Source organism: Acipenser ruthenus, chromosome 51 (assembly GCF_902713425.1).
Source record: "Acipenser ruthenus chromosome 51, fAciRut3.2 maternal haplotype, whole genome shotgun sequence".
NCBI lineage: Eukaryota > Metazoa > Chordata > Actinopteri > Acipenseriformes > Acipenseridae > Acipenser > Acipenser ruthenus.
The window spans coordinates 3,547,105-3,572,989 of NC_081239.1; the positions used below are offsets into that span (position 1 = coordinate 3,547,105).

Here is a 25,885-nt window from a genome sequence, read left to right on the forward strand (position 1 = left end):
TTATAATGAAACCAAACCCATATTCTACAGTACAGGCCTCAGCCCTGCCACAGGTATTGTAATGGAAATTCAATCGTTTCCTCAAATAGACTTAATAGAAACTGACAGGAGGCAATATGAGTAAAACAAAATAGATTACCTTTATTGATTGCAATCAGGAGCGTTCAACCATGCAACACAAAGTCGGTTAGCAGTCAGTCAGAATCGCACACCCACCCTTAATTTGGTGCGGGTTATATAGTTTTAGCACCCCCAACCCAGCCGAGAGAAGATCCGCCTTTTCTTCCGTCTGCTCTTCTGTGGTTACCCACAGAAGTTTGTTTACCCCACATTTGATTGGCTGGGGCAGTTGCTCAACTTTTAGTTGAGGCCTGATTGGTTGTTACCGGGCAGACTTTCTGGAACCTTCTCCGGCTGTGAGTGTGGCGTGGTGCCAAAAGACACTTTGTAACATCCTTATTATAAAAGTATATAAAATATATAAAATAAAATAAAGAGATAAAACATGCACAAACTCTTTTTTCTATCTCACTTCAGTTCCCAGTGTCCTAGAGATACCGGGCAGGGCTAGTTCTTACCCTCATTGTTCCATCTATAAGCTCTTTGTAGTGTTAATGCTGTGTCTAGCTTTATTGAGTTATTTAATGCCATTTAGGCAATACCTTATAAGAAAATAATCCACTACAGTATGCTTTACAATACTCATATATACAGTGCCTATAGAAAGTCTTCACCCCTTTTCAAAATGTTCACCTTTTGTTGCCTTATAGCCTGGAATTAAAATGCATTAAAATAGGTTTTTTTTCATTGATCTACACATCCTAACCCACAACATCCAAGTGAAAAGAATATTCTAGAAATTTGTAGAAAATTCATTAAAAATAAAAACTGAAATAGCTTAGTTGGATAAGTGTCCACCCCCCTTGTAATAGCAATCCTAAATTAGCTCAGGTGTAACCAATATCTTTCAAAATCACACACCAAGTTAAGTGGCCTCCACCTGTGTTAAATAGTAGTGATTCACATGATTTCAGGATAATTTCAGCAGTTCCTGTAGGTTCCCGCTTTCAAAAGAACTCCTGGACAAAGTTGTTGAAAGGCACAGATCAGGGGATGGGTATAAAAAAATATCCCTTGGAGGACGGTCAAGATGATTATTAAGAAGTGGAAGGTGTATGGCACCACCAAGACCCTGCCTAGATCAGGCCGTCCCTCCAAACTGGATGACCGAGCAAGGAGGAGTGGCAAACACTGTTGCAGCAGCAAAGGTCATTCAAAATGATCTAGACAGCATTCAGAACTGTGCAGACACATGGCAAATGACATTTAATAAAGAAAAGTGTAAGGTACTGAACACAGGCAATAAAAATGTGCATTATAAATATTATATGGGAGATACTGAAATTGAAGAAGGAATCTATGAAAAAGACCTATGAGTTTATGTTGACTCAGAAATATCTTCATCTAGACAATGTGGGGAAGCTATAAAAAAGGCCAACAAGATGCTCGGATATATTGTGAGAAGTGTTGAATTTAAATCAAGGGAAGTAATGTTAAAATTTTACAATGCATTAGTAAGGCCTCACCTAGAATATTGTGTTCGGTTCTGGTCACCTCGTTACAAAAAGGATATTGCAGCTCTAGAAAGAGTGCAAAGACGAGCAACCAGAATTATCCCGGGTTTAAAAGTCATGTCGTATACAGACATGCTAAAAGAATTGAATCTATTCAGTCTTGCACAAAGAAGACTACGCGGCGATCTGATTCAAACATTCAAAATCCTAAAAGGTATAGACAATGTCGACCCAGGGGACTTTTTTGACCTGAAAAAAGAAACAAGGACCAGGGGTCACAAATGGAGATTAGATAAAGGGGCATTCATAACAGAAAATAGGAGGCACTTTTTTACACAGAGAACTATGAGCGTCTGGAAGCAACTCCCCAGCCATGTGGCAAAAAGTTTTGTGGTTTGACAAAACTAAAACTAGAACTTTTTCACCTAAATGCAAAGCGTTATGTTTGGCGCAAACCCAACACAGCGTGTCACCCAAAGAACACCATCCCTACTGTGAAGCATGGTGGTTGCAGCATCATGTTATGGGGATGTTTCTCATCGGCAGGGACTGGGGCACTTGTCAGGATAGAAGGGAAAATGATTGGAGCAAAGTACAGAGAAGTCCTTGAGGAAAACCTGCTGCCCTCTACAGGAAAGCTGAAACTGGGACTGAAGTTCACCTTTCAGCATGACAACGACCCAAAGCACACAGCCAAAGCAGCACTGGAGTGGCTAAGGAACAAAAAGGTAAATGTCCTGAGTGGCCCAGTCAGAGCCCCGACCTAAATCCAATCGAAAATTTGTGGCATGTCTTGAAGAACTTGACAGAGCTTGAACAGTTTTGTAAAGAAGAATGGTCAAATATTGCCAAATCTAGGTGTGCAAAGTTGGTAGAGACCTATCCCAACAAAATCACAGCTGTAATTGCTGCCAAAGGTTCTTTCACCAAGTATTAACTCAGAGGGGTGGAGACTTATCCAATTATGATCTTTCAGTTTTGTATTTTTAATATATATATATTTTTTCTCATTAAAAACTTTTTTCCCCTTAACAGTGTGGAGTATGGTGTGTAGATAAGGGGATAAAATCCTCATTTAAATCCATGAAAAACTGAGGAACTGACACAACAAAATGTGAAAAAAGTTCAAGGGGGTGTACATAAGAACATAAGAAAGTTTACAAATGAGAGGAGGTCATTCGGCCCATCTTGCTCGTTTGGTTATTAGTAGCTCATTGATCCCAGAATCTCATCAAGCAGCTTCTTGAAGGATCCCAGGGTGTCAGCTTCAACAACATTACTGGGGAGTTGGTTCCAGACCCTCATTTTCCCCACATTGTCTAGATGAAGACATTTCTGAGTCAACATAAACTCCTAGGTCTTTTTCATAGTTCCATTTCTTCAATTTCAGTACCTACCATATGATATTTATAATGCACATTATTATTGCCTGCGTGCAATACTTTACTGCTGCAACAGTGTTTGCCACTCCTCCTATTTTTGTGTTGTCTGCAAATTTAACGAGTTTGCTTACTATACCAGAATCTAAATCATTAATGTAGATTAGGAATAGCAGAGGACCTAATACTGATCCCTGTGGTACACCACTGGTTACCTCGCTCCATTTTGGGGTTTCTCCTCTAATCAGTACTTTCACACAGAGCAATGGACTGGGTAAGGAGGTGATTTACAGAGCTTAAAGAAAGAGGAAGATATCTTAGAAGTTACATTGAAGGTTCATTTAAAAAGCAAAATGTGTTGATCAAAATTATTTTAACTTAACTAAACACAAATGTGTGTGTACATTCACTTTATAATGCAGCAGTTTAAACTAAGAATTAAAGAATGCTTTATATTGTGGTAAAAATACCTAATCATTTCAGTATTGTATAACAAAAATATCTGTAATTCTGTTTTAAATATCTAGGTCCGCCCCTTTTTACTGAACTCATTCAAGGAGGAATGTACATTATCAACCAATGCAATCTAAGCTCTACAATGTAAAAGCTGAACAGTGTTTTGGTGCCACCTACTGGATACATTGAAGCACTTGCATTTTGACGTTTCGTGCAATTTAACTTGTACCTTTTGAAGGGCTAGACGCTAACGGTCTCTCAAATAGAATATTGGTGCTTATTAATAAAACCTAACAATAAAGGGTTTCTGCAATGCACACATTCTAGGCTACTTATTTGCCGTTACAGTATTTCTGATGATCACATTCGTTAAACAGAAAATAATCCCAATTCGAATGTATATATGTAAACATATATAATCTAAAGTACTATACAATAGTGTCAAAGCATTTAAAACAATTTAAAATAAATAACTACAATGGCCCCCACATTGTAACGTCCCTGTGCTGCTTCTCCTGAATCAATACATTTGGTACATACCGGGGACAACAACTGTACTCCCAAATACAGCTTTACAGAAAGTACTGTTGGGAGCAATAATATAAATGCATGAGTACCCAGACTGTTTAATACAAACCTTGCATATATTATCTGATTTCATTATTCAGTCAATACATTTAGTTTATTAACCTGCTCTGTCACTCCACTGGGTAGTTATTCATATAATAAAAAGCATTTCATTCAAAGAGCTTTAGTTTTCTAACGCCTCTCAGGTTTTTCTTGTGGAATGGGACGCTTTTTAATCACAATAAGACACCTCAGGACAGTTTAAGCGAAACGAAATAAAAGCATGTGGTAGAAATAGCAGAGGTTACTGCCTGGAAGTTTACTCGTAAAGAAGGACCTTTCTGCGACCCTGTGCTGTATTTACCAAAAACAAGTTCACACGCCCTGACCCTCCAAGACTAGCGAAGAGAAAGCTATGAAACTGCGCGCATGCCTGCGCCATTGTGGATCTGTTTGTGACACCGGCGCTCAACTTGAAATAACCTGATATATTTCTAAAAAACATTATCAGGGGTACACCGTTAGTGTTTGAATATCTCGCTCTGAAGAAGAGGACGGGAAACAGCAATATCGGTGCAAAACACAGAGTATCAGAGTAAAACTCGCAGCATCCGCGCTGCTGCCTTCAGTGTCTCTGTTGATAACATAGGGCTATACCAACTCCGGCATGGGGGAGGGGGGGTATCTAAATTCAAATGGTATTCACTTGAAAATTATAGCTCTACAAACAGCTCGTTTACGGTGTTAAAAGTCAAATCATTTTTTATTAAAATATCTCCGGTATCAGTATTCCCTTTGTATATATTAGATGAATTGCCAAACCTCACTGAACAGTTTGTATTTTGCGATTGGTATATTCCTCGTTCCGCAGCCCCTCCCCGTTCTGTGGAAGGCAGACCCGTTCAGAGACTGAGGAAGAGGAAATAGGAGGTAAGTGATGCTTGGTCAAGTTTTAAAACTACAGAAAGCTGTGATATTGTATTACTTTGAAAGGACCGGGTTGTTGTGGGCTAGGGACGAGTTGCTTTTATGTGTGTGTTGTATGTTTGAAGCGGCGTGGCTGTGGCAGCGCGTTTGTTTTTACTCACATCCCTCTAATTGCAGTCTGCGTGCCACGGGCCAAAGTGCTGACAAGCTGAGCTTGTTTTGAAAGCATCTTTCTAGCGGGTAAATGTTGTTTTTGGCGGTCTGGCTATTTTTTGTCGTGCATGTTTTTTTCTATTCCTGAGACAGCATGGGGTTAGAACCTAGCAATCGGGAATCGGAATTTAAAAGCGGTAATCGGAAATTTTTAAAAACAAGAAATACATTTATTATCAAATAATTCTTATTTCATTGAAATTGTAACGGGCGCTTTTCAAAACGTTAATACTAAGCATATCGCATTGTTTCACTTACCTGAACACGCATGGGAAACCGACTTTCTATCATTTAATGTGTTTGAAATCCCTTCCCAGCTACCAGATTTTGAAAATAATAATAATAATGTTTTCAAACCTGTAATTGCTATAATATGTTAAAATGATGAATAAAACACAAATACATGACAAACTGTGTTTTTCATTAACCCTTTATGCTCCTTTGTACTACATACCCATGTTCACTATAGAGATAAAGAAGTTTTAATTATCAAATAAAACTCAATCAACATCAAAACGTGTGCCATTATTAGCGACTTGCTCTGTGTCATTTATTGAAATGTTAAATACAACAGAACCCGGGGTTACCATCGCAACCACTGCACATTTTTCTTGTGTCTTTTCTTTTGTTTTGATTTTCATAGCAGACCCTGCACCTTTTTTACCGTGTCTGCTTCCCTTGTGTTGGAGGGAGAGTCACAAATGCGTGTACAGGACTGCTTTGCACAGGCATTGTGAAGGATCTGGCTGCTTCATTGCCTTGTACTCAGTACTGTGTTTTGATAGTATTTCGTCACAGCTAAACAATTAAAACTAATAATAAAACAAAAATTATTAATATAAAACACTATATACTGTATATATACTTGTAAAAGTTGAAAGACTTCCCGCAATATATCTCATCCTTCTAAACACGCACAGATAAATTGGAATCTCTACACGACACGCAATTGTATACTAATGTCACCTGACCCTCCCCTGACTTTAATTGCACATTCCACAGTACTAGCACTGCCTTAGAAAATTAAACCTGAAACGCTAGACTGAGAAACTGATGATAGAATAGAAAACTTGACGTACGCAGGTACAGCATGGTACTGTAAGTGGGTTTTCATTTGACGTACTTGTGTTTGTCATGGTGTTGAAGTGGTTAAGAGTGAGAGGATGACCAGGGCTTGAAATGAACTTGTCCATGCACTAGCCACCATGGCTAGTGGATGGAAGAATCCATCGGCCACACAGACATTTTACCGGCCAACATCATTCCGGGGGAGACGACGACAAAAGAAAATGCACAAACAAGCAACATTTCTGAGCAGTCTCAACAGGGTCTGAAGGAATCGGCTTCATGAGTGAAGATATTGTTTCTGAGATGTGTTGGGCATCTGTCCTCTCCACAGACTGCATGCGCACACACTGCACAGTCACCAGCCCTTTCTGGCAGACTCATACATCTACTAGCTCCTCTTCTATGACAGTGCTATCTGGTGAACCATCTGACATCACTGACAGGAACTTTGCACCTTTCATTTTCTCTGGAAGCTGCCTCCTTTCTACCTCAGCAATGTAGTGTATAAATGCTTTTGCTTGTTTGTCATTCCTAGATTTAGCCCGGTCTGTTCATCAACCCTATATTATTAAAAATAATTTAAGTAATTAAAAAAAAAAAGCTACATACTATTTCAATTCGCCTTGCTCTTCAGCGACAGTTGAGCGATGGAATATAAACCAGTCTTAACTCTTTGAATGCCACATTGTTTTCCCGTACCATGTTGTCTTTCACCAAGATTCCGCATGATTTAGTAAGTGGATTTATATATCCTTGAATATCTGAAAGAAAAAAAATACATATACAACAAAAGTTCAAAAGGATAACATGTTCCCTACTTTGCAGGCTATGAAATGGTTGGTTAAGGTGTGCATTCTATTATATGATTATTAAAAACTGTACAATACAGGTAAATGTGAACATTTCCTAATAAATTATTTTATACAGTACTTTATACACCGTATGTCTTCAGGAGAGGATAGTGTTTGAAAACTATGTAATATACTTTATATATATATATATATATATATATAATTTAATTGTGTTTATATTCACAAAACACTAGAAACAAAACATCAACAATAAATATTTCAGCAATGCTTGTTCAAATGAATGCTTGTGCAAAGTTGTTCAAATATAACGAGACCATAGATGCATATTTAAAAGTAAAAAAAAAAAAAAAATTTAAATAACTATATAAAATACATTCAGTAAATACAATAATGTTTTCAATGTACAACCCAAAAACAAAATGTTGTAGAGACCCCTATTATAATATAATTCATACTTCATTCAGTACAAATAAATAAATTAATGAATACAATTACTAGTTTATCTAACAATGACACATTTGAGTCATTAATTGGCCTTAAATGTTTTTCACACACTGAAATATTGTGATGTTACAGTCTGGACAGTATGAGCTTGTCAGCAGCTTAATATTCATTCACAAGTCTGATCATTATTTTCTGCAGTCACCTAAAACATGGGAACAGTGATTCAAATGCTTGCTAAACTTTGTTTATTTTTTGTTATAAAATATAATACAATAGAATGAGTGTAAATTACAGATTGGAAAGGTTCTACAAAGCGTGGCCATAACGAATAAGAATACTGTACCTAAAAACAGATGTAAATAGATGCGTGTAAGCCATACAGATATAATGCAACAATACAAGAAAACCCTGGAATTTGTTTGTCTTCGTTTGACCTGTAGAACAAATATGATTACAATACAAAACAGTTGTTTTTTTTCCTGTTTTTTTTTCTCTCTCCTACCTCGTCTTTACCTGTCTAGCCAGCTAAACTGTCCTGAGGATCACAACTTTCAGGCTCACTATCTTGGTTGGCAAGTGGAAGATCAACAGCCTGCAGTGTATTTTTTGCCATTCCAAAAATAAAAAAAAAATAAGAGGGGCGATCTTATTTTCTATAGCGAAAATAATTTTCAGCATTTTCATCAACTTTTTGTGAACTGTTTTTGCTGTTCTCTGGCAGCATTTTTATTTGTAAAAAGTAACACAGATAGAAAAGACATCTTTGAGGGGGTTTGTTTGGAAGCTGTGTAAGTTTCAGGTTTGTCTGGAAGCTGTGTAAGTTTCGGGTTTGTTTGGAAGCTGTGTAAGTTTCCTGCAGCTCTCAATCTGACAAGCTGCCTGCTATGCCCTTCACACACAGACACTGAAAACATACTAAGTTATTGATCGGTTATCCAGTGAAATATTTTCCTCACATATTTAAATAATATTTTACTTTATTATAAGGCAATCAGAAAAAAAAAACATGTAAACATTACTTCAAATAATTTAGCAGTAAGCAGTTAAAGTTCTCTAACAGCAATTTACATCTAAAACGTTTTTGCTGTTCTCTGGCAGCATTTTTATTTGTAAAAATTAATCACAGAGAGAAAAGGCAATGCAGCCCAAGACATCTTTGAGAGGGTTTGTCTGGAAGCTGTGTAAGTTTTGGGTTTGTTTGGAAGCTGTGTAAGTTTCGGGTTTGTCTGGAAGCTGTAAGTTTCGGGTTTGTTTGGAAGCTGTGTAAGTTTCGGGTTTGTTTGGAAGCTGTGTAAGTTTCGGGTTTGTTTGGAAGCTGTGTAAGTTTCGGGTTTGTTTGGAAGCTGTGTAAGTTTCGGGTTTGTTTGGAAGCTGTGTAAGTTTCGGGTTTGTTTGGAAGCTGTGTTAGTTTCGGGTTTGTTTGGAAGCTGTGTTAGTTTCGGGTTTGTCTGGAAGCTGTGTTAGTTTCGGGTTTGTCTGGAAGCTGTGTTAGTTTCGGGTTTGTTTGGAAGCTGTGTAAGTTTCGGGTTTGTTTGGAAGCTGTGTAAGTTTCGGGTTTGTTTGGAAGCTGTGTAAGTTTCGGGTTTGTTTGGAAGATGTGTAAGTTTCGGGTTTGTTTGGAAGCTGTGTTAGTTTCGGGTTTGTCTGGAAGCTGTGTTAGTTTCGGGTTTGTCTGGAAGCTGTGTAAGTTTCAGGTTTGTCTGGAAGCTGTGTAAGTTTCAGGTTTGTCTGGAAGCTGTGTAAGTTTCGGGTTTGTTTGGAAGCTGTGTTAGTTTCGGGTTTGTCTGGAAGCTGTGTAAGTTTCAGGTTTGTCTGGAAGATGTGTAAGTTTCGGGTTTGTTTGGAAGCTGTGTTAGTTTCGGGTTTGTCTGGAAGCTGTGTTAGTTTCGGGTTTGTCTGGAAGCTGTGTAAGTTTCAGGTTTGTTTGGAAGCTGTGTAAGTTTCAGGTTTGTTTGGAAGCTGTGTTAGTTTCGGGTTTGTCTGGAAGCTGTGTAAGTTTCGGGTTTGTTTGGAAGCTGTGTAAGTTTCAGGTTTGTCTGGAAGCTGTGTAAGTTTCAGGTTTGTTTGGAAGCTGTGTAAGTTTCCCGCAGCTCTCAATCTGACAAGCTGCCTGCTATGCCCTTCACACACAGACACTGAAAAATTACTAAGTTATTGATCGGTTATCCAGTGAAATATTTTCCTCATATTTAAATAATATTTTACTTTATTATAAGGCAATCAGAAAAAAAAATCATGTAAACATTACTTCAACTAATTTAGCAGTAAGCAGTTAAAGTTCTCTAACAGCAATTTACATCTAAAAAGAATGACATACGATAATATTTATACTATCTTATTAACAGAAGCTGTTTATAAAAATCCCTTTAGATTTAATTAATTAAATATCAGAAACTCACCTCAATTCTTAAAAAACGAGAGAGACTATATGGAAAACTAGTCCTATCACTTCACAGCGCAAGCACCGTCTCTATCTGTTTTGTTTGGTTGTCAGTAACATCACTCATGTGATTTGCTAAAAAAACAAACCTGAATGACAGCATATATTAAATAATAGACTGAACAGGCTGATGTCAGGCCAAACACACAGCAACTGCGGACGAAACTGAGACGCTGCGGCTCTCAGTGTTTTATTAACACACAGAAAATAAAAGGTTGAACAAAACAGCACACGGCACTTGAGGCCAAACTAAACCAACAGATAACCAAAACGAACAGACACTAACACACAGGGACGAACACTAAACAAACAAGTACCTTGCTGGTCCTCCAGCACAACACAGCAATTGATGATTATTATTATTATTATTATTATTATTATTACTACTATTCTTTATTTATGTTCTCACTCTCTCCCGTTCTTTTGCCCTGAACACACAACCCCGAGCGAGTGCAACGTGCCTGTTTTATGCAGCTGTACTGAGACTTGATTGCTAATCAGTCATTCAATTGGAATCTCGGTACATCTGCACGTGAACTAATTGTGCTCCACATGCTTCCATCCCAATACCCACTTTAATCTGCACGTGGAGTGATTGTGCAAACCCCGTGCCTAAGTACAATTATACATTTTACATCATCTGTGCTACACAGACCCTTTTATATCCAGTGCACCAATATCTATACACCAACATTAACACACCACATGCAACACATAACACACACATGGGCGGAGCACACTGCCAAATAGACCAATCGAAAGCAGAAGTTGTGGTGCATATTGTGGTGACATATTTTTTCAAGTTTCTTGTTGTTTTAGCCAAAAGCTTCTGTTTATTAAAGGTACGGCGGTCTGTCTTCACACCACTGGCACAGAGCCGCTGGCATTCAAAGTGTTAAGTGTACAAAAACGTACCCGCCACTGTGGCATATAAGTATGTGAAATTTACCCGCCACAGACCAAATGAACCCGCGCTTGGCGGGTGGGCGGGTGTTAATTTCGATCCCTATACCTAGTATGCAGGCCCGGTTTCAATCAGTTAATCAGCATATTATTTAATGTATTTTATAGTACAGAAATAGGCAGGTATAACTAGAAGCAGCTTTCCTAGTACACTGACAAAAAAACCCTCAGTATCACAAATGTAGTATAATGGAGGAAATAGAAGAGTATTTTTACAATAAAAATTAAAGATGTATGTAATGCTAAATCTCAATATTGAACTTCTATTCCAAAATATAATGTTTTTAACAGCACTAAAAAAACTGACAATGGTGCACCCCCTGTTGTAATCCCAGTTACTTTCTCTTCCACGGCAATGCACATTCTGCACTTTCCATGGAAGTCCTTTCCTGTGGTTGTGTTTTTCATGGCATCCACAGCATTTTTCAGAAAAACCTTTCGTTGACTCCATAGCTTCTTTCATTTCCAGTAAACTCAAAATACGTTGCTTTGTGCAGCGTGTCGTAGTGGCGCTGTATGTTTTAATAATCTTTCATAACTGCAACCGTTGCTCTGCAAATCACACATATTGCCTCGCCGTCAAAATTATTCATTGAACAAATAATCATCTGGCTAACGATTTTGGAATCTTCTGTGTTCCGCCTCTACCTTTTGCTTCTGTGACATCTCCAACTACTTTTTGGCTACTGATTTTAAATTTTACACAAAATAAAATAAATAGTTTAAACAAGCCTTCACTTCGCTATCAAAATGATGTGTGCTGTGTGTGCTGTGTGTGCTGTGTGCGCTGTGTGCGCTGTGTGTGCTGTGTGCGCTGTGTGCGCTGTGTGCTCTGTGTGTGCTTTGTGTGCACAAGAAAACGAATCCTGTGTCCTATTTGATTGTTTTTTTTTTACTACCTCTGTGAGCTGTGATTGGTTTAATAGAAATGTCACTCATACAATGCAATCTGCACATGTTGAATAAGAGTGTTATATTAAAGAGGCGGGTTGTTTAAAAGAATTCCAAAACGATGCAGTACATCAATGCAATTTTATAAACTAATGGGTGGGCCGTATGCATTAACCCTTTGCGGTCCGTTTTTTCAGCGTCTGTTGGGCGCGTCCGGTCCAATTTATTTTCACAAGCGCTGTTTAAAAGTAATTTTCTTCATAGTAAAACAGGTTTAAAAGGCACTGCATATCAACAGGACACTCAGTACTGCATCTCCAGCCCTGCCCCACCCCTTGTTCGTTGTGTCTTTCACATACCTCTTCATAGTCGGGCATAATGATAAATCATCTCCTGATCACTCGTTTTATCACCAAACTCCTCAATAATGCGATCCAAGTCATTATTTAATTACTATAACATCTCAAAAAGCTTGGCAAATGTCTGTGATATTCTATGAGCGCTGGATGCAGAAGCAGCTATCTTGTTTGTTTATGTCTGTGTTATGTCTGTGGTGTAGGGACTGTGTGTATTGCTCAGATCCGCCTCCTTTTTTTTCGGCTTCTCTGCTTTTTCCGGAGAAAAAATGACTAGAGACCTGTGGTTGACGTCTTTTTGATTATGTCAGACAGGGTTAGGACCGCAAAGGGTTAAAGGAGAAAAAGGCGGTTTTTTTTTTAGTTTTTATTTTACATCAGATAAGGAATACATGGTAAAAGTAAAACGTAACGCTCACTACTTTACGTGCTTGGTAACTGTAAATGAGGCCCTAGGAACAATAAGCTACTACAACCAAGTGTACCGTATCCATTTTATTATTATTATTATTATTATTATTATTATTATTATTATTATTATTATTTGTTTATTTAGCAGACGCCTTTATCCAAGGCAACTTACAGAGACTAGGGTGTGTGAACTATGCATCAGCTGCAGAGTCACTTACAATTACGTCTCACCCGAAAGAGGAAGTACAAGGAGGTTAAGTGACTTGCTCAGGGTCACACAATGAGTCAGTGGCCGAGGTGGGATTTGAACCGGGGACCTCCTGGTTACAAGCCCTTTTCTTTAACCACTGGACCACAGAGCCTCCTTAATCCTCACCCCTCCTTGAGTCAGTCATCAGGCATCAATTTACTGATGACGTCACCATAGCTACTTGTTTATATTTGATTGAAAATCCTATTAAACCATAGCCATATAAATGGAATAAAACATTCATTTGTAGTTTAAAATTACATTATATAGAACAGTAATTTTATAATTTAAATAAAAATAAAAATACACATTGTTTATTTACACGTAATTGATGCTGCTTGCGCGTAAGCTTGCATTGCAGCAGCACTAACTGCAGCGGACTGAGGCAAAACCAACTTTAATTTAACAGTCACCGTTCCAAGCAGGTTATCAGTCAGTCACATTTTACTACTACTACTACTACGACTACTACTGACAGGTCACACATTTGTGGAGCTCCTGCAGCTGTGCTCTAAAAACATTAAAAATAGTTATTTAAACTTTTTATTTTTCAATTCTTTTTATAATTTCATTTATCTAAAGTAGTAGTGCACCTTTTTAGTTAAAAATATTCTGGTCAAGTGTTTTTATTTTTTTATTAAAAACACTTTTTAGTTCTTCCTTTCTCTGTGTGCAGAGTGGGGGAAGGGCAGGCAGGGAGCACAGGCCGTGTGCTCCTTTGTTTGCCCTTTGTTTGATTTTTTGATTTTCTTTTAAGTTTAGAACTATTTTTTAGTTTTAAACTTTGATTTCTTTTTGAATTTTCCTTTTGACAAATTGGGTGTGTCAATTTGTATTTATTTATTTATTTATTTAAAAATAAATAAATACGTTTGTTAATATTAAAAAAAAAAAAAAAAAAAAAACTTTTTGTTTTTGGTTGTTTTATTTTTGTGTGTGTGCCCCTGCACTTTTGGAGTGCAGGTGTGTGTGTGTGTGTGAATTTTTATTTGTTTGTTTTAAAAATAAATAAAAAATTGTTTGTTTTTTTTGGAAAAAAAAAAACAAACCCAAAAAACCTTTGTGTTCTGTGTGCCCCTGCACTATTAGAGTGCAGGGGTGTGCAATTTGTGTTTGTTTTATTTTTGAATTATTGTTTGTTTGTTTCTTGTTTAATAAATAAATAAATAAATAAATAAATAGATAATATAAATAAAAAATTAAACAATGAGTGGGCAGACACCACAGCCCCCCAGACAATGGGCAAAGGCGGCCGCGAGCAATGCGGCCCCCCCATTTAAAAACATCACCAGGAGGCACGGGGTCAGGTGCCTCCTGCGAGACTCCCTCTCGATCGAGGGCTTCGTCAAGGCCATGGCGAAGGCGGTGGGACCAGCAGCTATCGTGGCGGCCTCCAAAATGTACGGGAAAGCCGTATTTTTCCTGAAATCGGAGGCCGCCGCGAACACCGCGATCGAGAGGGGTCTCAGCGTGGGGGGCATGTTTGTCCCCATTGAGCCCCTCGCGGGGCTGGGCAGCAGGGTCATCCTGTCCAACGTGCCACCTTTTATTCAGGATGCCCTGCTCATGCCCCATCTGCAAGTCCTGGGGGAGGTCAAGACGGCCATCCACCCCATCCCCCTGGGCTGCAGAGACCAGGCCCTCCGCCACATCCTGTCCTTCCGCCGTCAGGTGACCATCCACCTGGCGGGGAGGGACACCGCGGAGGGCAGCTTTGTGGTCCCCTTCGAGGGGACCAACTATGTTATCTTTTATTCCTCGGAGGAGGTGCGGTGCTTTCACTGCAAGGAGCTGGGGCACCAGAAAAAGAGGTGCCCCAAGCTCCAGAAAAGCGCAAAACCACCCGCGCAAGCACCGCGCCCCTCCGAGTCCACCTCGCCCCCGGGGCCCTCCAAGAGGCCCGCAGAGAAGGGGGGCAAAAAAGTACCCGCCCCCCTCCCAGTAACATCCGGGGGGGGAAAGGGAGAGAAGGCCCCCGAGGCGGCCGGACCCTCCGCGCCTCCCGAAAGCGCGCGGGGGGAGAAGGCCGCCGAGTGGACCGCGGTCGCCTGCCGTAAGAAGGCGGCGGCCAGGTCCACCGGGGAGGCCAAGCGGGGGGAGACGAAGCCCGCCGCCGCACCATCTGGCGGTGGGTCAGGGGGAGTCCCAGAGAAAGGGACTCCCTCGACGGCGCCCCCCGCGAGGCAGGGCGGTAAAGCCGCCCGTAAAATGAAGCACCTCATCCCCGGGTACGATGACGAGAGAAGCGCTGCCGGAGGTGTGCTCCCCGTCGCCGTGGCAGGGCAGGGGACAGCCTCTGGCAGCCTCAGGGGAAAGAGAAAGGCGCAGGCGCGTCTTCCCACGTGTGCACGCAAGTGCACACGTCTCGGCCTCTTGCTGAGGGTCCCCGGGGGGGCGATAGAGGGCCCCCAAAAAAGAAAGAGCGCCTCGGCGTCCCCCCTCTACCGGCGATGAGGGCTCCGGCCCTCGTGCTGCCACGGAGGGGGAGAAGGAACCACCCCCCGAGGCGGTCCGGGGCTCCGCAAAGGCAGCGGAGCCCATGGAAGAGGCCCCCGCCGAGAGGCCAAAGGGGAGGGCCTGAGACCGTGCCTCGGACCTCAAAGGAGGGACCCAGAGCGGGGACGGCGAGACCGTCCGGCTCGGCGGTGTACGTCGAGCGTCCGTCTGCACCCCCGAAATCAAGGGTGCAGATGGTCCCCGCCAGGGTCCCTCCGCCGATCTCTCCCGCCGCGTCCCCTGGGGGGGGGACGCTGGGGGAGTCGGTCAAGATTAAAATAAGACGCAACGCGCTCACCCACCAACGTGAGTGCGTTGTGCTTCTCCACCGCGAGGTGGGCGGTGGAGAACCGGAGGAGCGGGAGGAGGACTCGGAGTCCACATGCAGCGTGGGCTCGGAGAGTCTGTCCGCCCCTTCTCCGGACATCCCTGCGGCGGAGCTCCTGGAGTTCCTGGAGGCCACCATCCACCGCAGGGACAAGGTCCAGCTGGCCCTGGACAAATGGGGGGATTTTCAGAGGATCCTAAACTCTGTGAGATCCTTCCTCAGGGCCAGCCACGCCAGCAAAACTTCGGGCACGTGCGTGCACATACGTGCCCGAAAGTTTCACGACCAGTTGGTGAACTTCGGGAGATCTCAGGATCTCCCGTGAGTGTCGCTAACTACACCTGACAGAGGACAATGTATCGCATCGGGACCGTGAACGTCAACGGATGCAAGGACCATTTCCGCAGGGCCCAGGTAATCTCCTTCCTGAAAAAAGGGGGTTACTCTGTGTGCTTCCTGCAGGAAACCCACTCCAGTCTGCAGGCCGAGGCCAACTGGCTGCTGGAGTGGGGGGGGAGAGTGTCGTTCAGCCACCTCACCGAGTCATCTTGTGGGGTGGCGACGCTCTTCTCCGGGTCCTTTGTTCCCACGGTGCTCGATGTGGTCAACGTCGTGCCGGGCCGTCTGTTGCACCACCGGATCCGGGACGGGGACGCTACCGTTCACCTGGTGAACGCGTACGCTCCGTCCTCGGGTCCGGCGAGGGTCCAGTTTTTCCGCCGGATGTCGAACCATCTGAACACCATCGGCGCCGACGAGTTCGTGGTCCTCGGGGGTGACTTCAACTGCACCCTCGAGGCCGCGGACCGTGTGGGGCGCGAGCCCTACCCGCTCTCGTCGGCTGCCCTGAGAGAGCTGATCGCTCGGCTCTCTCTGGTCGACATCTGGCGGTGGCAACACCCGGACGCCTCGGCCTTCACCTTCACCAGGGTGAGGGAGGGGCGGGTGTCTCAGTCCCGGATTGACAGGTTCTACGTGTCGCGGAACCACGCTCATTGCGTTCGCGCCTCCGACATCAGGACGGCGCCGTTCACGGACCACAACCTGGTGGCCGTGACGGTGGCCGTGGTGCCAGCTAGGCATTTCTCCGCCTACTGGCACTTTAACAACAGCCTGTTGGAGGACGAGCGCTTTGAGCGGTCTTTCTGGGACTTTTGGATGGTCTGGCACGGCAGGCGATCTCGCTTCCCCACCTGGCGTCAGTGGTGGGACGTGGGGAAAGCGCAGATCAAGGTCCTCTGTCAGGAGTACACGAGGGGCGCGAGCAGGCGGAGGGACTCGCGGATCGAGCGGCTGGAAAGGGAGCTGCTCGATCTGGAGAGCAGCCTGGCTCGCGGGGACCAACTCGAGCAGAGCGCGTACGAGGAGAAGAAGTGCACCCTGCGGGACCTGCAGCTCCAGCGGTCCCGGGGGGCGTTTGTGCGCTCGCGGGTCCAGTTCCTCCGGGAGATGGACCGCGGCACACACTTCTTCTACGCGTTGGAGAAAAAGAAGGGAGACCGTAAGAACATCACCTGCCTCCTGGCGGACGACGGCTCCCTTCTGACGGATCCGGAGAGCGTGAACGAGAGGGCCAGGGCTTTCTACTCTGCCCTTTTCTCTCCGGATCCCGTCGACTCCGACGTGTGCAGGGTTCTGTGGGATGGGCTTCCCACGGTCGGCGAGGGCGTCAGGGACGAGTTCGAGGGCCAGCTGACCCTGGCCGAGCTCTCCGACGCCCTCGGTCAGATGCCCTATAACAAATCGCCGGGCATCGACGGGCTGACCGTGGAGTTCTACAAGAAGTTTTGGGACTTGCTGGGGCCCGCCTTTGCGCGGGTCCTGGCGGAAGCCTACGAGACCGGGGAGATGCCCCTTTCGATGAGGCGGGCGGTCATCACGCTCCTGCCCAAGAGAGGGGATCTCCGCTGCCTAAAGAACTGGCGCCCGGTCTCGCTGCTATGCACGGACTATAAAATCGTGGCCAAGGCCGCCTCCCTGAGGCTCAAGTCCGTGCTGGCAGACGTGATCCACCCCGACCAGTCCTACACGGTCCCGAACCGGACGATTTTCGATAACATCTTTCTGGTTCGGGACCTCCTGCACTACTGCAGGAGGACCGGTCGGTCGGTCGCCTACCCTCCTCATTTTCGGGCACCCTGTTCGTGGCTCCACCAGGAAGAGGGACCTCCTCGTGAATCTGCTCCTGGCTCTTGCTAAACTCGCCATTTACAAGACCAGGAAGCGTAAGATGATCGGGGAGGGTCTCTTTGACTGTGGGGCCATGTTCAGGACCCTTGTCCGATCCCGGATTCAGTTAGAGCACGCCCACGCGGAGTCCGCTGGCGACATGGCCACTTTTGTCGACCAGTGGGCTCTAGGGGGCGTGCTCTGTTCCACCTCCCCTTTGGTATTAAATATTTAATTTACAGTCCTTTTTCACCGTTTTTTTCTTTAATTAGTTAAGGCCTAGTTCTTGTTGGCACCCCTAATTTAGGGGTGCTAAATTGAATTTTTTCTCCGGCCGCCTTTGGGCGGCCGGTGCACCGACTGCCACTGGGCGGTCGGTGTAGTCCGGCCTACTAGGCTTTAAATAGGACTACTACTACTACTACTACTACTACTACTAATAATAATAATATGAACTTACGATTGTAAAGTGACCCCAGAGACTGGATGTGCCTCCATGATACATCAACAGTCACTTGCACAGTTTGCATTCAACTTTTTTTTTGGTTGTCTGGGCATTTAACAAAAAAAATCCCAAACAGCAGAGGGACATTTCTTTCAATACAGCTTACCCTACACAAAGCTTTGCTGTCGATATGTTGAATGAAGAAATTTGCCTCTGGTTAACACGAGCTGGAGAGAGGAGGGACGGACAGTGCTCATTTTTTTCGAAATTAAAATTATTAGTGTTAGCGTATATTTTTTTATGTTTCAAACATATTCTACTTCTCTTACACTGTCTTGTACACTAGGTATTCAGTACATATCTTACTGAAGCACTACAACCACTATAGGTACCCCCCAGTGCTTTGGCATACTACCTGCTCCATACACGGCAGCGGCGCCATATAGAGTTGTTATGATTTGGTTGGATTTTAATACAACAGCTTTTGTTTAGTAATGTGCATTATACAAATAAAAATATCAAATTTTGCATGTGAGACATTTAATGTGTGATTTACAGTATTCACACATTGTCAAATGATTTCTGTTAACAGAAAAGAAAAACACACACACACAGTGCGTGAATGGCGTCTGATGAACCTTCGAAGGTTTAAAACCTTTGAATTCCTGGCTAGCAAACGAACCTTTGAACCTTCTAATACAGCCCTACATTTTTCTTTCTATAACAAAATCATGTCTTCACATTGTCTCTTTATATTATGAATTATTTCAAAATAAAAAGGGATTTACACATCAATGTAACATAAAACAATCTCAATTACACATGTACTATGGGGTGCATGGGAGAAGCTTGCTTTTTCTTCACAAATACACAGATGTCTACTTTTCTAATGCTTTTCTTCAGAAAATGATAGATTGTTTTTAGTTACACAAAAAAACAAACAAACAAAAAAACAATTGTCTGATGCCGTATGCTGAGAAGATTTGCCTTACAATTTAAATCCAAACAAATTCAAGTAATGAAATTGCACATCGTAACTTTTAAAGTATTTTTTAAAATGCTTGCAGTATACATATTAAATGCTGAAGAAAGGTAAAAACGCCTGCACCAATCAGCAGCTACACTGACATCTGTTTCACCCAATGGAAGCACCGAAAGTTTTTTTGCTCTTTGATTGGGTGATTCAGACGACTCCGTCTAACCTCTCACTCTCCAGGAAAAAAAAAAACTCGAGGAGGACTGATGCCTGACGACTGACTTGAGGAGGGGTGAGGATTGACTTGAAGAGGGGTGAGGATTGACTCGAGGAGGGGTGATGACTGAGGATGTCCTAAAATGGACACAGTACAAGCGAGGAAGATGGGCCAAATGGCCTCTCATTTGTAACCTTTCTTATGATAAGATGTCATTCGCCTCCACTAACAAGTAGTTTCAGTGGTTATTTGCATTACGATTAGCAGGTCACTCGTGATCGCTGCATCGTCTCTGTGGTTCACCGCCGCAGCCAGCCTCCCGCACAAACAAAATGTAATTTTAAATGTGGACGATAAAACAGCAGGTTACATTTTGTTTAAGTTTAGTTGTTTGTAACGCAGACCCAGACTTTGGTGCAAAATGTTACAGATAAACTAAAAGGCACTGTGGAAATGAATTTAAAAAATCAGGTAACAGTGTTTTTATGTTTAATATATTACAGTATTTTACTGTATTTACCATCTGCTTGGTGTGTACCACTGTGAACAGGATGGCTTGCAGTGGTGACGTCAGACCAGAAACACAGACTCAACTCAAAGTAGCAGGGCGAAACTGAGGCGCTACAGCGCTCGGTACGTTTATTATATAATAAAACAAACTAAAGATGTAAAAACAAACACCAAACAAAAAGGCACTTTGGCCAAACAAACAGAAACAAACAAGTATCGTGCTGGTTTTTAGCCAGCACGTATAGCAATTGTTTACTCTAGTTTTCTATTACCTCCTCTCCACACTCGTTCTCCACTCTGAACCCTTCACCTGAACAAAGACAGCTGCAGGCTTTTATATTCTGGCCGAGGGGTTAACTAGCTATTAATTAATTATCTTATTACCCCTCGGCCATAGTCTGCACAAGTTTAATAAGGACGGGTGATTGTCAGCTAGTTAAATAATCAGTAGCCGATCAGTCACGCATCCTCACAAGGTGTTAAAATAAAAAATACAAAACAATAACAAATAGTGGCGGCGGCTTTACATCTGCGCCGCAAACAATAATAATACAAATAATAAGAACAGCGCTCATATACATAGGGGCGGGACACTCCGCCACAACCTCTCTGGGGAATATTCTAGCTAGAAGAGTGTATTTAGGAACAGACTTGAACAGTGTCACAGTTTTTTGTGCAATTTATTTTTTTTCAATACAGCAAATCTAGTTTATTGACTGCCTCGTTGATCAGTGTGTGAGCAACAAGATATTTTATCGGTAGTTTGCCTGCACCTTAAAAAAGTAACTAGGCCTCAAATATGTTGCAATGTTTGTGTAAATAGTTAAAAATATGAGAGTTTAAGAAAGTTTCTGGAACCTTGTATCACACATCATGTTTTGTAAACAATCTAAATTTAAGGTCCGAGGACAAAATGACTCCTTGCTGATCGGCTGTTTTAAGAGAAAGCATTCTAAAATACTGAACATACTTGTTTAAAGAAAAGAAAAATATTGCAACTTTTTGCCAACTTTCATCCATCATTCTGCAGGTATTATAAACTTATCACAAGAAATCCTATGTCCCATCTATAGTAAAGCCACCCCTGCTGTGAAGGCCAGATTTTGTCGATCCCTTGAATGGCCTTAGTAGTACTCTAAATAAATAAATAAATACATGCTTTCTTTCTTTCAGCAGCTTCTAAACAGAATCCTGTGTGCTGCCATGGACAGTGTGAAGATGGAATCTGTCCAAATTAAAGAGGAGTTCCCTGAACTTGAACTACCCCCCTTTGAAGTGGAGTCTTTTGGGCTGGCTTCCCTCCCCATAAAACAGGAGCTCTGTGAGATGCAATGTGACTGCTGTCTGATGGAGGTATCTGAGACTAAAGCTGAGCACAGTGAATTGGAGATCCCCCAGACAGAAGAACCCCTTTTTGTTAAACAAGAAGATGTGTTGGAAAAGGTCCGTATTAAACGGGAGCCCCCTGAAGTAGAGTTTGACCACATGGAACCAGGGAAGGAAGAATCCGAGGACTTCAAACCACCCATCCCTGAGCTGGAGCCTGTACGCCTGCGGGAATGTAGTGTGGTGCTGGAGAGAATCTGCATGAGAGAGCAAGGCTCTGGAGAGGAAGACTCTCCCAACAGCACACGAGGTGGAAAGGAAGACGGGCAGTCGCATTCAGAATGCAGTCTAGCAGGTGAGTGACTCCCAGTAGCTGTGACATTCTAGATTGCGTGATATCCACAGTGTGGTTGAGAGGGAGGGAGGGAGCATGTGGGTTACATTACTAGCTATTTGTTTTTCACGTACCACTCCAACCAGTTCAAGATAGGACTCACTACTGGTGAGCTTAAAATATAGATGTAAGCCCCTTTCACACTGGCACTCCTATACCCAATTATACCAAGGGGGAGAAGAACCAAAGTACTGTATATAACATTAGAAATGTTCAGTGTAAAAATAGAGGGATATTATTGTACATGTGTAGTGTTATTAGGGGTGCTAGATTCCATTTAATTATAGTTTAAACATTAAAAAACATTGAGATAGTGCTATTACTTATTTTTACATAAATAGCTTTCTATAAATTACTGCATGTATGTTATAAATAGGGCTTCTGATTGTCTGTGTTTTACCTCGGCTTTTCTACTCTCTTTAAAAAAAAATGCAATTGATCCTGTTAAGCCATTCGTGTATCTCAATCACAGCTGAGAAACATGCTGATTTTCTGTGAAACAACTAAATGGGCTTTTAAATCGTAAGTCTTTTTCATTGCAAAGCAGAACCTACTCATCTTTATTAATGTAAATTGTCATGCCTAACCATTGTAATAAAGTGTGTCTAGTATAAAATACTTTATTGTTCATTCTAGCTTCAATAAAGATGAGTCTTTTATTAACATGTCGCGATCTCGTTTGTACGTCCTGCTTGTAATGAAAAATGAAGGCTTGCCTGAATGACAAGCCCATTAAGTTGTTTGACAGAACAAACAAATTAAATCAAATAAATGACTAAATGAAGCCCTGTGTATAAGTAAATGTATATAAACTATGCAGCAGTATGAAAGCACGATCGCATCGGGGTACAGTGGTCTGTTCTGATTAGAGGGCGAGAGCATCGATTGCATTATTACAGAAATGTGATGCAGTCTAATTATTCAAACAGCGCTAGAATCCAAATCGCTAATCTATCCTACTTACTGTATATGAGACAATAACTAGTTATGTTCACACTGACTTTATTCCAAGTACAGTATCATGTTATTCAAAGAAAGACTTGTGACGTTTGCAGGATTAATAATAATAATAATAATAATAATAATAATAATAATAATAATAATAATAATAATAATAATAATAATAATAACTAAGAGTAATAGTTTGTACTTGTCTGACTGGCAGCAGTTGGAAAGAAAGAAGACCAAAATAATAGTTGCAAACTGAACCGGCATCTCTGTCGATATAAAGGGTGCAAACTTAAAACACACACACACCGTTTTATCACGTAGCACTACTAGCAAATCACTTCCACACTAGATCCAACACGTATGTACAGGATGCTTTATTCTCATGTGCTTTAACATTGTTCCCTTACTGCCTCTGTAACTGAGCTTTGCAGAGCACAGTCTACATTTTTATCACAATATGTCCAGACAGGGCTTTGGTTATTTCAAGCTCCTGAAGATCACATTGATAGTCACGTGAGCAGAATCATGCTGGACATTGGGAGGTGAATATCCAATGACAATAATGCCACGTGACAAAGGTAGGAAATAGACAACGAAAGAAAACTCTTAGTAGCCGTTATTTGCAAACACCCTCTTGTTGTTAATATTTGACCTGCACATTTTTGACAAAGTTTAAACCATTAAGCAAAATTAAAAACATTTGACACTTTACTTGCGTTTAAATTCTAAACCCCTGAACGTGATGCTATTGAAAAATATCTAATTGTAGGGTTTGTTAGAGGAAATAGACCTGATACATTACAGGAGAACTTTGAAGGCAGATTTTGATCCCAGGGCTCGGTTTCACCAGCGTCCGTCTTTACTGACTTTGCTTTTACACATAAAGGCTTTAAAGAGTAAGTAGCGGGGTTCTGAAAAATATAGCGTTCCACATGTTGCTACAACTGTTTAAATAACGTACCTGTCATTTCTTTTCATTGTTCACATCCTGACAACTTTTTATACATAACTAAGTCTATTGCAAAGTTATTTTAGAAATGGCTGCTCTAGTTTAACTTTAAGTTTAATTTTACTTTTTTTAAACTGGTGTAACCAAGCTTATGCCTACAGGCAGTCCCTCATACTTTCTTTCCTGTTCATATTTTATAGGTTCCAGTCCAGCAGCTAAAGTGAGGGCAGGCGGTGGAGAATATCCTGACTGTGGAAAAGGTTTTACCCAGTTAGGGCATTTAAAGAAAAAAAAGGGAATTCACACAGGAGAGAAACCGTATCACTGCTCTGACTGTGGGAAGAGTTTTAGTTACTCAGGACATCTGAAACAACACCAGCGAACTCACACAGGAGAGAAACCATATGGCTGCTCTGACTGTGGGAGGAGTTTCAGTCAGTCAGGAACCCTGAAAGAACACCAGCGAATTCACACAGGAGAGAAACCGTATCACTGCTTTGACTGTGGGAAGAGTTTCAGACAGTCAGACAGCCTTGACTCCCACAAGCGAACTCACACAGGAGAGAAACCATATTCCTGCTCTGACTGTGGGAAGAGTTTCAGTCACTCAGGAACCCTGAAAGAACACCAGCGAACTCACACAGGAGAGAAACCGTATCACTGCTCTGACTGTGGGAAGAGTTTCAGTCACTCAGGAAATCTGAAAGAACACCAGCGAACTCACACAGGAGAGAAACCGTATCGCTGCTCTGACTGTGGGAAGAGTTTCATTCAGTCCAGAACCCTGAAAATACACCAGCGAATTCACACAGGAGAGAAACCGTATAGCTGCTCTGACTGTGGGAAGAGTTTCAGACAGTCAGAGAGCCTTGTATCCCACCAACGAACTCACACAGGAGAGAAACCGTATCGCTGCTCTGACTGTGGGAAGAGTTTCAGACGTTCAGACAGCCTTGTATCCCACCAGCGAACTCACACTGGAGAGAAACCTTATTGCTGCTCTGACTGTGGGAAAAGTTTCAGTCACTCAGGAACATTGAAAGAACACCAGCGAACTCACACAGGAGAGAAACCGTATCACTGCTCTGTCTGTGGGAAGAATTTCAGTCACTCAGGAACCTTAAAAGAACACCAGCGAACTCACACAGGAGAGAAACCGTATTGCTGCTCTGACTGTGGGAAGAGTTTCAGTCAGTCTGGAACCCTGAAAACACACCAGCGAGTTCACACAGGAGAGAAACCGTATAGCTGCTCTGACTGTGGGAAGAGTTTCAGTCGGTCCAAAACCCTGAAAACACACCAGCGAATTCACAGAGGAGAGAAACGGTAAAGACTATGTTCAGTGCGACTTTTCACTCATGAGGAAAAAAACTTTAGCTTTGCATTATGAATCCCTGTGTAATTACTGTTTTGTGTATCGCTCTTAACAGGAAAGAAAGTATGAGGGACTGCTTGTAGGCTTAAGGTTGGTTCATACTTGCTCATAGCTCATATGGACAGCTCTGCTGGGAAGATCTCAGTGTGGGGAGCGCCCTCTTTGAAAGTCACGCTGCTGGTTTTGTTGTACTGACTTCCACCCTGTGATTGGTTAGTTTGATTATTTTGGGCTGTGCCCGAGTCCACCTGGGGTGTTTCTCATTGGTTGTTCTCGTTCAGAGACAGCCCATTGTTCTCAGTTGGTTTGTGGTTTGGACCCCAGTCTGCTGTATGTTCTCTGTCCGAAGTGTCACAGCATACTGAAAACTGTCTGGCTTGCCTCCAAGATACTGCTGGCACCTAAATGATTCATTCAATGATAGGGAAAGATAAAACACTTGTCCAGCAGTCATTTCACAACTCTTTCTAAAAGCATTCTTGGTCAGTGGGAGAGAAACCAAGTAGGCACAGAGAATGGCTTAAGACCCCCCTTTGTATATTTCAATTCTGTTAATTTCATACACAGAAAGATATTATGACCCACTCTGACGCTACAGCTCTTTTTGAAAAAAGAAGTTAAATTTTCAATGTAAATGCAGTGTTTCTGCTCTAAAAATGTTATGTATGATGTTCATAGATAAAAATATTAAGTTATATCCAATTGTTTGTTTTTCATTTTCATATCAAAGCCATTTTAAAATGCAGCCGCACATTTTGCAGGTGCGGCGGTTGTATGTAGTCTGAAATCTCGGCGGTTCTGGTGTTGAAGCTGTCACCTGTGCTCTGAAAATTTGAAATAAAGACCGTCGTACATCTATGCCACAGTAAGCGGATTTGCTACTTTTTAAAAAAGAAAATGGCACAATACTTTAAAATGACTACCAAATAATTTACGTTAATTAAAAATAAGTAAATAAATAAATAAATCTTTAGTATAATAATTCAGTCCAACATCAT

The 25,885-nt window shown here is 42.2% G+C and overlaps 1 protein-coding gene across 2 annotated transcripts; it reads left to right on the forward strand.

Annotated features, from left to right (window-relative positions):
* The first annotated feature begins 4,846 nt into the window (after nucleotides 1–4,846).
* LOC131722740 (zinc finger protein ZFP2-like) lies at nucleotides 4,847–25,584 on the forward strand. Of its 2 annotated transcripts, none has more exons than XM_059015781.1 (3): nucleotides 4,847–4,906; nucleotides 21,066–21,573; nucleotides 23,713–25,584. In XM_059015781.1, the coding sequence occupies exons 2-3, from the start codon at nucleotides 21,096–21,098 to the stop codon at nucleotides 24,840–24,842; spliced, it is 1,608 nt and encodes a 535-aa protein (XP_058871764.1). In that variant the 5' UTR covers nucleotides 4,847–4,906; nucleotides 21,066–21,095; the 3' UTR covers nucleotides 24,843–25,584. The 2 variants fall into 2 exon arrangements, with proteins under 2 accessions (XP_058871764.1, XP_058871763.1); XM_059015780.1 differs by having other exon boundaries at nucleotides 4,857–4,906; nucleotides 21,069–21,573.
* The last annotated feature ends 301 nt before the right edge of the window (nucleotides 25,585–25,885 follow it).

What these genes read in the sequence shown, in the direction of transcription:
- LOC131722740 (XM_059015781.1), top strand. Translation starts at nt 21,096, where the DNA reads ATGGACAGTGTGAAGATGGAATCTGTCCAAATTAAAGAGGAGTTCCCT. An exon ending in TTCAGAATGCAGTCTAGCAG is followed by an intron (nt 21,574 to 23,712) that starts GTGAGTGACTCC and finishes CATATTTTATAG; the next exon opens with GTTCCAGTCCAGCAGCTAAA.